A 13,213-nucleotide genomic window follows, 5' to 3' on the forward strand; every position below is an offset into this window, starting at 1 on the left:
ATATAAAACTATTACCAACATAAACATTCTATAAGAAGCAGATCACCTGAAGCATGTGAGAAAATATGTCACAAGATAATGTGAGGTTCCTGCAGTTCACAGATGTTTTCTCAGTTTTATTTTCTTAGTATTAGGCATTTGCCATGACTATATTATAGTCTTTGGTGTTGAAAAAATTATTTCCCCAGTGGCATGGTCACCTAATTATACCTCTGCTTTCCCAGTATCTTAGATAACAAAGTAACTTACTAAAATTTTTTCCAACTTTTATACATGTTAAAGTTTTATTGACTGCTTCTTAGTGAATTTATGCACCAGTACTTCTGAATCCTATATTTTTAAATCTTTCTAGTGTTTTAAAAATTTCAAAGTATAAAACACTTAGGTAGAGACCCTTTATACTGATTTATACTTGAGTTTTTATGTGTTCTTTTCTTTGATATCTGGACAAAGTTTATAGGACTTATACTATTTATAGTACACATTGCAATTCACTTAAACCTGTGGGTTTTTTAAGGATTGCCAGTTTGCATGGTAGGTAGTAACCTACCATTCACTGCTGTTGTTACGGCATCTGTCTGACTGTTTGCAGAACCATTTGCTAAAAAAAACACAGGTCTCTTACAAGTGTCATTCAGTAATTGTGCATTGTTAAGAGAATGCACATCCTGAGTTCGGTTCACTTACTTGCTCTGCCTAATTTCCACATGTGAGCCATGAAGTACTGCTAAATATTTGTGAGTCCTTGTACTTTAAAAATTATTTTTGCCTGGTATTACTAATTTTGCTAAGCAGATGGGTCTTTGGAGAAATAACTGACCTACAGCAGGAAAGTACAAAATGAAACTTGAACATTTTTATATTAGAAAGAGTTTTCGGAGAATTATATCGGCATGTAGCAAATACATAAGATTCGGCTCTCACTTGCTAAGTTTGTGAGTTTGAGCATCAAAACTATTATACCATGGATCATAACCTTTTCATCATATAAATACTTGGAGAAGAATAGATGGAAGAAGAATGTTAACTGAAAATGTAGGAGGAAAAATAATAGATTATTAAATTAGTGTGAGAGAGAAATTATGAGCACCAGAATACTGATTTGGTATCAGAATAACTTTTCAGTGGAAAAACTTGGTGGAAACACCTTAACTAAGTGATCTAAATTAACGTTATTAATATTGAGACAAGCTGACATCATCACTTCTGATACCAATGTGAGAACTATATAGATTAGATTTGTGATATTTTTTGCAAAAAATTCACAACCTGAATTTAACTAGAGGAAACGTGAAGCAAACTTGAGTTGCATTTAATTACTCATTAAAATGTTCAAGATAAATAACAAAGAAATAAGGACATTCCAGGTTAAAGAAAACAGCTACATGCGGTGTGTGAGCCTAGATTTGATTCTAGCCTAGGAAAAAGGAAAGCATAAATGATATTAATGGGACAGTTAATGAGATTTGAATATAAATTATGATGGATCACATAATAGTCTTTTATTAATCTTAAATTCAGATAAGTGTGCTGTGGATATGTTCTTATTAGGAAATCTGGTTTTAAGGAGTAAAGTGGCATATATTTTATCTTCAAGTGGTTCACAATAGTAATACAAATTTGTATGATGAGATATTGATAAAACATGAGCAAAATGTAAACAGTTGATTTATTTGGATAAAGAATAGTTCCTTGTATTATTACTACATTTCATTTATAAGTTTGAAATTTTATCAAAAGTTAGAGTTGCACTGTGCTCCTCCCAACACCTACGGGGGAAAATTTTTTTGCCAGTAAGCATACACACAAAAGGTTTTAGGTAAAAGGCTTTAATATTAAGAAATAGTTAAAGTGGCAGTCCAAAGTTTACTCAGATGCCTTAAGGTAAGTGCTCTGAAAAGCCAGAAAACTTGTTTGTAGTAGCAGATAATTTCTACAATTTTAAAGGCTTGAGTTTTGGTGCAGTTGATGACTTTCAAGCATATAAGCAATAAGATTTAAAACTGCTGGCAAATGCTCAGCATATGGAAGTACAGAACAGTCAATAATATGTAGGCTCCTTATTTTTTTAATCATATCCACACCTGGATACATGTTCCATTTAAATAGCAAGCTAAGATTTTACTTTTAATTGAAGTTTCTCTGGTATTAAAAATCTTGCCATTTTGAAGAGTTGGGTTGCTTTTACCAATATCAGAAGGAGCTCTTACAGTTAGAATTCTTTGGCATCATTATACAAGTTCTCAGAGGTCTATAGCTGAGAAATATTACTGTTTATTATTAAAGAGGCATTACATAATTTCCAAATTAAAACTTCAAAATTTTGAAATGAAAGTGTTTGATTTTTGAGTGACTGACAGCTTATGTTGGAGGTATTTATTTTCACTGTGTTCTGTTCCACCCACCAGTCAATTCAGTCATTTCCAGGCAGAGGGCTGTATCTCATTTAAAAACATTTTTGTGACTTATTTAGCTTGATACTGAATGAACAACCTTTTTTAAGACATGTTTTTTTACATTGTAAACCCATATTTCAGTTGAGTTTTACCTTTTTGAATGAATCATTACATGCAAATCATTATATACAAAACACTATACATAGTATTTTTAGGATAGTAAATATTTTTAATTTTTTTCTTTGCTTTTAAATTGACAAACAGAACTTTTCAACCAGCATATAAATCTAATAAAGTAAGTCCAAAGTACTTACTAATTTTGTAATTTAATAAAGGATTTCCAGCCTACGCTAGGCCTAGTAACCAACATATGTATTTGCAATCATAATGGGAGGGTAGGTTATTTTAAATATCTGACACATTCATAGTCTGGTAATGTATGACAATTTTATCAAATATAATAGCTTCTGTCACCCTAATTTTTCTATGAATGCTCTCTAGATTTTTATAAGCTAAAATACTTTTTTATTAAATGACAAGTTTTAGTATAACATAAGGACAAATAAAGGGGAAATTATAGACTGTACTCAGAAATTAATTCAGTATATGTGAAGAATGAAAGGGACAGGTGATGCTGAAAATTATTTTTGATGGCATATTCAGCAGATTATATATTCCTTTGTATAAAAAGTATATTTTTTGTGAATTAGATATATGTCAGTAACTTTTATACAGGTTGCATATTAATGATAAGTGATTATTGACTTCTTAATTTCCTTTGGTTAAAGTCAGCAGTGATGTAGATATACATGTGCATAATGCATCATTTTTGTTGATTTGCAGACCATGAGGACTATGACCCACAAACGGTGAGACTTGGAAGTAGGTATAGTCATGTTCAAGAAGTCCAAGAACGGCTTAACTTCCTTAGGTTGGTTTTAAACAATTGGTGCTAATCTTTTTAAGGTACTCATAGGAATGCAGTGTTAACATTCTTTGTCACTGTCTTATAGTTGGCCATGCCACTCAGCAGCTGAATACTTTCCCACATAAGAACCATTTTCAAGAGTTAATGTCATGTTTTCTCTGTCTTGATTTTAAAATACTTTTTAATTACTGGCTAACCCTTTTTTTTTTTTCCCCAAGAAAATACATCTTCAAATAGAGTTTATGTTAGAAATAAAATTTTATTCTTTGTACATTTTCGAACTTTGAACTATAGGGCACAAAAACAATCAGCTAGGGAACAATTTTCATTAAATGCTATTATCATGGGCAGAATGGAGCAGGTGGTTGTGTGTTTTGGTTCTTTGTTTATTCTAACAATGCCTGATAAAGACAACTTAAAGGTCGTATAGGGAGGAACATTATTTCCCATGAGTAAAAGGAAAAATTGCCTATCTTTTAAGAAAAAGATAAAGATAGTCTTAAGCTGAATTTTAGCTTTTAATGACATATGTGTCTATGGATATATAACAGCTTAAATTGTGAGATATTTCTTAGAAATGTAAATAAATCAAAGTGAATAAAGCACATATGATAAATGCCAAAACTATCAGCTTTTCATAAAATCTATTGCATTTATTACTTTCATATATATTTTTGGAGATTTTCTTTTTAGTTTATGTTGGATACTATTTCTGTTGAACTGTGTAATAATTTATAGAGAAACATTTACATTGACATAGTTTATTTTCTAATTCATTACGTAGTTATGTTTAAGAATTTTATAATCTCTGTTGATCTGATTATTTTAGATCAACTTCAAATAAAATTTGATGACTAGAATTTTTCTCAGATTGAAATGATGTAGTGTTCTTTAATTTTTTAACTGCCTTGACATTTTTAATGTGAAGAAGCTTTATTTCCTAACAACATTTAGTTATCTGAAAGTCACTAAGTGTTACACCTCATTTTCTAGTGAAATCATACATAAGCAGGTAGCTAAATCACTTTCTGGTTTCAGAGGTTGAACTTCTTGAGAGAGAGGAAAAAACTTTAATATATAGGTCGAGTCATCTAACAGAATTTCTTGAAATTTTACAGTTGCCCCATAAATATGCTTGTTAAATGAATTAATACATGGTATTTATTTACTACCAGCTTTTATAAGAATACCTTTTTCACCTATAATTAAAATGTAACTGATAAATGTATTATTTCAGGCATTTCAAAGTGAATTGTGTGAGGATAAAATAATAAAGATCTAATTACTTGTTTCTTAAAATTTTCCAAGATTTTTACTGAAGGATGGCCAGTTGTGGCTCTGTGCTCCTCAAGCAAAACAAATATGGAAATGCTTAGCAGAGAATGCAGTTTACCTCTGTGATCGTGAAGCCTGTTTTAAATGGTATTCCAAGTTAATGGGGGATGAACCAGACTTAGATCCTGACATTAATAAGGACTTTTTTGAAAGTAATGTGCTTCAACTTGATCCTTCTCTGTTAACTGAAAATGGAATGAAATGTTTTGAACGATTCTTCAAAGCTGTTAATTGTCGAGAAGGGAAACTAGTAGCAAAAAGAAGATCCTATATGATGGATGATTTGGAACTGATAGGATTAGACTACCTTTGGAAGGTGAGTGAGAAGTGGAAACTCTTGTTTACAAACATTGTATCTGGGGTGGGTTTAAAAAAAAAACAACCATTAAGGAGTCATAGTTTTGCCTGTATGTATTGATCCTGCCCTGATGTTTATCTTGGGAATCTGGAAGGAATAATTGCTCATCTCTAGCTTCTTGTTATATAACTTCTGTTTGCCAGTAGCTCTGTTTTTTTCTTTATTTGCTTTTTCACCATCTGCCACCAGTTTTCCAATGCTTCTTAAAAAATTCTAAGTGCGCTAACCATTGTCTACCTATATGTTATTGTCTTCCATACTTACGTTATTAGATCTTGCAGTTTATTGTAAATTTAAAGCCAAAATGAATAATGGAAGAGGAGTGAATTTTATGTCTGTATTGACACTTTAGTTTCTGATATATTTAAGTACTTGGAGATTAAAATGCTATTCTTTTCAAGGCTAACGTTTCTATTTTGAAAGGTAAATCTTTTAGAAATCTAATCTATTATATATTGTTTCAGCTTATATTGTATTTTAGATGTGGAATTGTTTTCTTTGCATACCACAGGTAGGCTAAAATGTTTGACGTGGTCTTTTATTAGAATTAGTGTTTTCAGATATTTTTAAACAGCAGTAACTCCTGTAAGTAAAAAAGTGTATAATGCTAGTTAATGTAAGAAATGAAAGTTGTTCTTTTCTCTGCTCAATCTCTCCTTATTCCTTTTATTTTCCCTCCCCAAACCTCTTACAGTGTCAGCCCTGAAAAACTTTTAAAGCTCTAGGATTCTAAACATATTTTGAAAATCTCTGATTTACTTAGGTAATTGATAAGGATGTGCAGAAATTACTGAAGTTGATAGTATTGCTTTTTCTGTATTAAAAAATAATCAACATATGAATTTAAGTGCCAAATTAAAATATATCTTGAATATTACTTACGCTATAATTTTTGGGTCTAGGTGGTGATTCAAAGTAATGATGACATTGCCAATAGAGCTATAGATCTCCTTAAAGAAATATACACAAACCTTGGCCCCAGGTTGCAGGTTAATCAGGTAAGGATCAAACTACATGAAAACTTTATAATAATTATGTTGAAAGTAATCTTTAAGTGAATCATTTTAAACTTAAGATTAATTGAAGAACTAGAAATTTAACTCTTGTCAGATAATACTTAAGTATTTAATCCACATTTGTTCCTTACAAAATGCTGACTCAATGAACATTGCCTTAATAGTTATCTTTAGTCTGTTAGGATTATTTTGAATATAATTACTTTTTTTATGTTGGGATAACCAAGAATTTGACTTACTATGACACTCAGTCCAGAAGGTGGTTTAAAAAAATAAATTACTTACACTTGCTTATTTTCTTAATATTAGATTTTGTGTTTTATTACTGGTTAAATATAATGTGATTACAAGTTACCTTTAAGTTGCAGTTTTACTGTCTAATTGGATTAATATTGTATTTAAATTTTATATTTCAAAACAACTTGAGCTGTATTTGGCTTCTTATAGGTGGTTATTCATGAAGACTTCATTCAGTCTTGCTTTGATCGTTTGAAAGTCTCATATGATACATTGTGTGTTTTGGATGGTGACAAAGACAGTGTTAATTGTGCAAGACAGGAAGCTATTCGAATGGTTCGAGTATTAACTGTTTTAAGGGAGTACATAAATGAATGTGACAGTGATTATCATGAGGAAAGAACAATTCTACCTATGTCAAGGTTTGTAAGAAATTGTCCTAAAAGTATCCATTTGCAGTTTTTTATTTTTTTAGCCAGTTAATTAGGAAAGTAATATTATTATTACTTTCCTAAGGTAAAGGTTAAAAGGACAGTAAATAAAGTTTTACTTCTGCATTTCAGTATACTATCTTTTAAAAAAATACTCCTTACAAATAATTTTTTAACAAAGTTTTGAAGTGTATTTTGGAGAGGCATTCTCATTAAGTTTCTCTTTTTTCTTTTATTGCTACAAGCAGTTATCACCCATTAAGTGTAGCACTGGTATTCTGTAGTTGGCATGTTTTTATTTTGATGTAATTCTTTCACATTGTTAAAAATAAAATTCTTAAAGTTCTTAAAAGCTGCTTATGTAGCATACATGAAAGAATATTTTTAAATGGTCCTTGCTTAAAATATCTTTAAATTCAGAAACTTATAAGGTAAATAATTTGCTAAATCATACTTTAGTATAATCATAATTATATGATTCTATATTATGTGATATAAATCATCATAAATTAAGTAAATAATTATTTTATAATTGTTAAATGACATTTCTAGTTTGGGGAAAGTTTATAGAATATACCACAGGTATGTAAAATAAAATTGCATGTTAAATATGATTTTTATTTTACATCTTACATAGGAGACTATACCAAGATAAATATTTTTGAATTCTGTTTTTAAGAATTTTTACAAATTTTTAGTAGAAACAGCAATTTTAACGTATTTGTTGATATGATACTTTCAAGCTGGAGCTCATCTCTTCCACGTTTAAAAACAACCTTAGTGAATTGAGAGTTTGTAGCTTAAAATTAACACGTGTTACTCATCTGTTATAAATTATCATAAATGCAAGTCTTTTGTTCTCCTGTCCTGGAGACAAGATGAACAGCAATGGAATATAATTTTGTGTGTTTCCAAGATTAATTATGGTGTTTATAGTTTAAAAAATTATTTTCAGTAGCCTAAAAACAAAATAAGTTGAATTATATCCTTCTTAATAGAAAAAATATTAAATTCTCTGCTTTATGTTCTTGACAATCTGCTAAATTTCATTGTGTATTTTTTTCTTGTTTTTAATTTTTTTTTCAGAGCATTTCGTGGTAAACACCTCTCTCTTATAGTTCGATTTCCAAACCATGGTAGACAGGTTGATGACTTGGATATATGGTCTCATACAAATGATACCGTTGGTTCAGTACGACGATGTATTATCAGTCGTATAAAAGCAAATGTAGCCCACACAAAAATTGAACTGTTTGTGGGTGGTGAGCTTATAGACTCTGAAGATGATAGAAAGCTAATTGGACAATTAAACTTAAAAGATAAATCAGTAAGTACATGTAATTTTCAAATAGTCCCCCAAATATTAAAGATGGAGGTTATTTTTATTTATTCAGTGCTTACTGAGTATCTGTTTCGTTCAGTCTTCTGTGTTAGATGTTTGGGTTATAGCCCTGAATAAGACAGATACCTTGACACAGTGTAGGAAATAAACTACCCAGTGGTTATGTTAAATAGTACTTTTAAAGATTATTTGAAAAGTTAAAACACAACACATTTTTTAGCCTTTTGTTATGTCTAGTTGCTGTTCTGTTTGCAAATATTTTCCCTTGTCTTTGCTACTAATAAATACTTTCACCTGCAGGTAATTACAGCCAAACTTACACAAGTAAGTTCCAATATGCCTTCAAGCCCTGATAGTTCTTCTGATTCTTCAGCTGGATCTCCTGGAAACCATTGTAACCACTATAGTCATGGTCCCAATCCAGAAGTAGAATGTTGTTTGCCTGGAGTGGTAAGTAGCTGCTACACAGAAGATATTACACTCTTCTTTGGGAATACAAAAAAATGTGTAAAATGGTTTTTTTCTGAGGAATTTATTCATTTCATGACTTGGGAAAATGTAAAATAAATATACAGTTAACTATTAATTTTTGGATGTAGTCACATTTGTTGGAATTTAAAATAAAAATTTCCAAAGTATAGTATTATGTTTGCATAGAATTAATCTAGTAACAAATTATAGTATTATTAAATATATATACCTCTAGAAAAATATTATTACATATTATCAGAGGGATTTAGGTCCCTGCAACTATTGAATTAGAAATTTAACAGCTACCGTTACCTTTTGGAGTGAAGTGCCTTTTGTAATAAACAGCATCTGAGTTCCATAGTTTACAAAACAGCAGGATGCCTTTCAACAAAATTACTCAAATTACTTTAGGAAAGTTAAAACCTAATTAAGTTTGCATCATGAAGAATCAGTGGATTTGTAAAGGTGAAAAGATAGCGTTAGCAGATTATTTCAGGTAAAAAAAAAATGGCATCTGTAAATGTTCTAATTGACAAGTAGAAAAGTTCTTTAGGAAGAATGAGTAGGTTAATTTGAATAAAAAGTGTTTTTGACATAATTCATAGGTAAATGTTTTTGTATTCTATATTTCAGATAATGTCACTGCATCCTAGATACATCTCTTTCCTTTGGCAAGTTGCAGACTTAGGTAGCAATCTGAATATGCCACCTCTTAGAGATGGAGCAAGAGTACTCATGAAACTTATGCCACCAGGTAAGAATATTGCCTAGCTTTCTTTAAATATCACCTGACATTTTTTACGTATTATATACAGACTTAGGTTCTTTAGCGAAAACTTATTCTTATATACTGACATCCTTTTCTGATCATCTCACAATTTTTAGTTAAATCTATTACATTTTTAAGACTACATAAATATTATGGAAATACTGTACTAAATAACATGTTAACATTTTTAAAAAGCGATATGAATATATTACAGTATCATACATTACCCATGCATGTATATACTAGATTTTTAAATTTCCCCCTTTCATTTGCTTAGTTTTCTAAGAAATTAATAAATTTTCCACATTTCCAGTAATTTCTTAAAACAGTTTTCCACATGGTCATGTGTGTTATATTTTCTCAGGTATTTTCTTCTGCACCTGTCTGGTGTTCTCTTTAATCCAATTATTGTTCTTGAACTTATTTATACAAGTTTCATATGGTAGAATGTGTTGTACTCCATTGTCTCGAGAATTCTTGAATCAGCCCTCATTTTGCTGAAGCATGTTCTAAAATGGATATAAGAAGCAGGCTTTTATTTTTTCCTTTGAGACTACAGATGTGAACGCAGCGAAACACTCACTTGCAGTAGAGAATCCTGTGTTTTGGTTTTTTTTATTTGAAAAAAATTGAAAGTTGAAAATTTATTCCATTATAATTACTGGCTGGTGGGAATATTGAAGTCATTTGTATGTTTACTCTCTTTCTTTCTGGGAGCTTTTTTTTTTAACTCTCAAGTTCTTAACTCTTAAATACATTTGTGTAGATATTTTGTTTGTGTTTTCTTTGGTATTAGATACTCAGTATACCTTGTCAGTCAAAATTAGTTAATTGCTTCATGAGTAAAAGATTTGTTTTTTTCTTTCTTCATTTTTTTCTCTTTGTGCTTTTGGAAATGTGTTATGATTTAGAATTTGCAAATGGATTTTCTTTATCCCTCTTGCCATTTTGCCTTGTTCTCTTTTCATTTTTTTAGACAATTTTATAGGTATAATTATTTCACTGACTTTTTTGCCTTTGTTATTGTTACATTTTTATGATCTTTTTCTGTTCTATCCATGTAGTTGTTTTTACTTTATAAATTTTACAGTGTTTCCGCTATTATTTGTTTTGTTCCCCTAAACCTCATGTTCTGCAAAACCATATTTGTATTTTTGTTACTGAAATACTCAAAAAATTACAGAAAAGTAGGAAGTACAGTACAAAGAACATTTCTTCTTTCAGCCAAATGAGAATAATGTGTTTGATGTCCTCTCATCTCTCAAAATGGTAATATGTATTTTCTTCAAACAGACATTCTCCAATATAACAATTTAAATATCTAAACCAGAAAATTAATATTGACATATTTCTGTTACCTAATTGACTTCAGTCAAGATTCATCTCTATTCTTTTATTACTATTACTTTTAGTTTATTTAAATTAGTTTCAAGTATACAGTACATTGGTTAGATATCTATATAGTTCATAAAACGATCCCCCCAATTGCTCTCTCCTTCCCCTGGCCCTCCACCTAGCCATAATATTAATGCTAACTGCATTCCCTCTGCCAAGCTCCCCATCCCTGTGACCAACTATTAACTACTAATTTGTACTATTTTAACCCTTCACCCCATTCTCCCAGCCCCCAACCCTCTTCCCTCTGTCACCAAATTGTCCACTATATTTATAAGTCCATTTATGATTAGTGTGTTCTTTTTTGTTCCCTAGATTCTGCATATAAGTGAAATCATATGGTATTTATCTTTGTATGACTTATTTCACTCAACATAATAACCTCTAGGTTCATCCATGTTGTAGGATGTCATTTTTTTAATGGCTGAGTAATATTCCATTGTATATATGAACCATAATTTCTTTATCCAATCGTCTGTTGATGGGCATTTGGGTTCCTTCCACATTTTGGCCATTGTAAATTGTGCTGCCATGAATATTGGAGTGCATAGATCTTTTTGAATTACTGTTTTGTTGGTTTTCTTTGGATAAATACCCAGAAGTGTAATTCGTAGGTCAAAAAGTATATCCACTTTTAACTTTTTGAGAAACCTCCATACTGTTTTCCATAGATGCTGTACCAATTTGCAGTCCCACCAACAATATATGAGGGTTCCCTTTTTTCTGCATTCTCACCAACACTTGTTGTTTTTTGATTTATTGATGATAGCCATTCTGACAGTTGTGATGTGATTTCTCATTTTGGTTTTAATTTGCATTTTTCTGATGATTAGTGACCTTGAGCATGCTTTCATATGTCGATTAGCCATCTCTAATTCCTCTTTGGACAAGTATCTGTTCAAGTCTTCTGCTCATTTTTTAAATTGGATTTGTTGTTATTTTTGTTTTGTTGCTGAGTTCTTTATAATTTTGGATATTAACCTCTTATCAGTTGTATCATAAATGAATATCTTATTGTCAGTAGTTTTGTTGGTTTCCTTTGCTGTACAAAAACTTTTTAGTTTGATATAGTCCCATTTTTTTGTTTGTTTGTTTGTTTTCGTTGCCCAAGAAGATATATCCAAAAAGAAATTACTGTTAGCAGTATGAAAGAGTTTACTGCTTATGTTTTCTTCTAGAAGTTTATGGTTACAGGTCTTATATTTAACTCTCTAATCCATTTTGAGTCTCTTCTTGTATACAGTATAAGAAGATAGTCTAATATACCTGTCCAGTTTTCCCACACCATTAATTGAAGAAACTGACTGTCTTTCATACCACTGTATATTCTTACCTCCTTTGACATATATTAAGTGACCATATAGACGTGGATTTATTTCTGGGCTCTCTGTTCTGTTCCATTGATCAATGTATCTTTTTTTATGCCAATACCATGCTGTTTTGATTACGGTAGCCTTGTAATATACTTTGATATCAGATATTCATAGCTGCTACTTTTTTCTTTTTTCTCAAGATTGCTGTGGCTATTTGGGTTTTATGGCTTCATATAAATTTTAGGATTATTTGATTTAGCCTCTGAAAAATGCCATTGGTATTTTGATAGGGATTGTGCTGAATCTATAGATTGTTTTGGGTAGTATGCCCATTTTTACGATGTTGATTTCTTTGTACCAGTGAACACATTATATGCTTCCATTATTTGTATCTTCTTCACTTTCTTTTTTCAATGGCTTATAATTTTCTGAAAACAGGTCTTCTGCCTTCTTGGTTAATGTGATTCCCAGGTATTTTATAATTTTCAGTGCAATTGTTACTTGGATTGTTTTCTTAATTTCTCTCGGAAAATTCATCATTGGTGTATTAAAATGCCACTGACTTCTGAATATTTATTTTGCAACCTGCTACTTTAGTGAATTCATTGATCAGCTCTTACAGTTTTTTTGTGGAATTTTTAGGGTTTTCTCTATATACCATCATGTAATTGGCAAATAATGAGAGTTTTACTTCTTTGCAATTCGGATGCCTTTTTGTTCTCTTTCTTTTTGTGGCTAAGACTTCCAATACAGTGTCAAAGAGGCGTGGTGAAGGTGAGCATCCTTGCCTTGTTCCTGGTCTTAAGGAAACTGCTTTTAGCCTTTCCTAATTGAGTATGTTGTTAGCTGTAGGTTTGTCCTGTGAGACCTTTATTATGTTGAGGTATGTTCACTCTGTTCCCACTTTGCTGAGAGTTTTTGTGATAAATGGATGCTGGATTCTGTCAAATGCTTTTTCTGCATCTATTGACATGATTGTATGGTTTTTATTTTGACTTGTTAATGTGGTATATCATCACATTAATTGATTTGTGGATATTGTACCAACCTGCACCCCAGGCATAAATCCAACTTGATCATGGTATATGATATTTTTAATGTGTTCTTGAATTCAGATTGCTAATTTTATTAAGGATTTTTGCTTCAATGTTCATGAGAGATACTTGCCTGTAGTTTTCTTTTTTTGTAATGTCTTTGTCTGGTTTTGGAATCAAGGTAATGG

General features: G+C 30.8%; 1 protein-coding gene across 1 annotated transcript in view; it reads left to right on the top strand.

Moving 5' to 3' along the window:
* LOC102890256 (probable ubiquitin carboxyl-terminal hydrolase FAF-X) overlaps nucleotides 1-13,213 on the top strand; it is a 113,385-nt gene that overhangs the window by 59,861 nt on the left and 40,311 nt on the right. Inside the window, exons 15-21 of the mRNA XM_006917732.3 lie at nucleotides 3,240-3,327; nucleotides 4,633-4,975; nucleotides 5,920-6,015; nucleotides 6,481-6,692; nucleotides 7,788-8,028; nucleotides 8,344-8,493; nucleotides 9,148-9,268. Coding sequence (XP_006917794.2) covers nucleotides 3,240-3,327; nucleotides 4,633-4,975; nucleotides 5,920-6,015; nucleotides 6,481-6,692; nucleotides 7,788-8,028; nucleotides 8,344-8,493; nucleotides 9,148-9,268 — 1,251 coding nt within the window. The remainder of the gene's footprint in view (nucleotides 1-3,239; nucleotides 3,328-4,632; nucleotides 4,976-5,919; nucleotides 6,016-6,480; nucleotides 6,693-7,787; nucleotides 8,029-8,343; nucleotides 8,494-9,147; nucleotides 9,269-13,213) is intronic.

The sequence above is a fragment of the Pteropus alecto genome, unplaced genomic scaffold, assembly GCF_000325575.1.
Source record: "Pteropus alecto unplaced genomic scaffold, ASM32557v1 scaffold477, whole genome shotgun sequence".
NCBI classification, from domain to species: domain Eukaryota; kingdom Metazoa; phylum Chordata; class Mammalia; order Chiroptera; family Pteropodidae; genus Pteropus; species Pteropus alecto.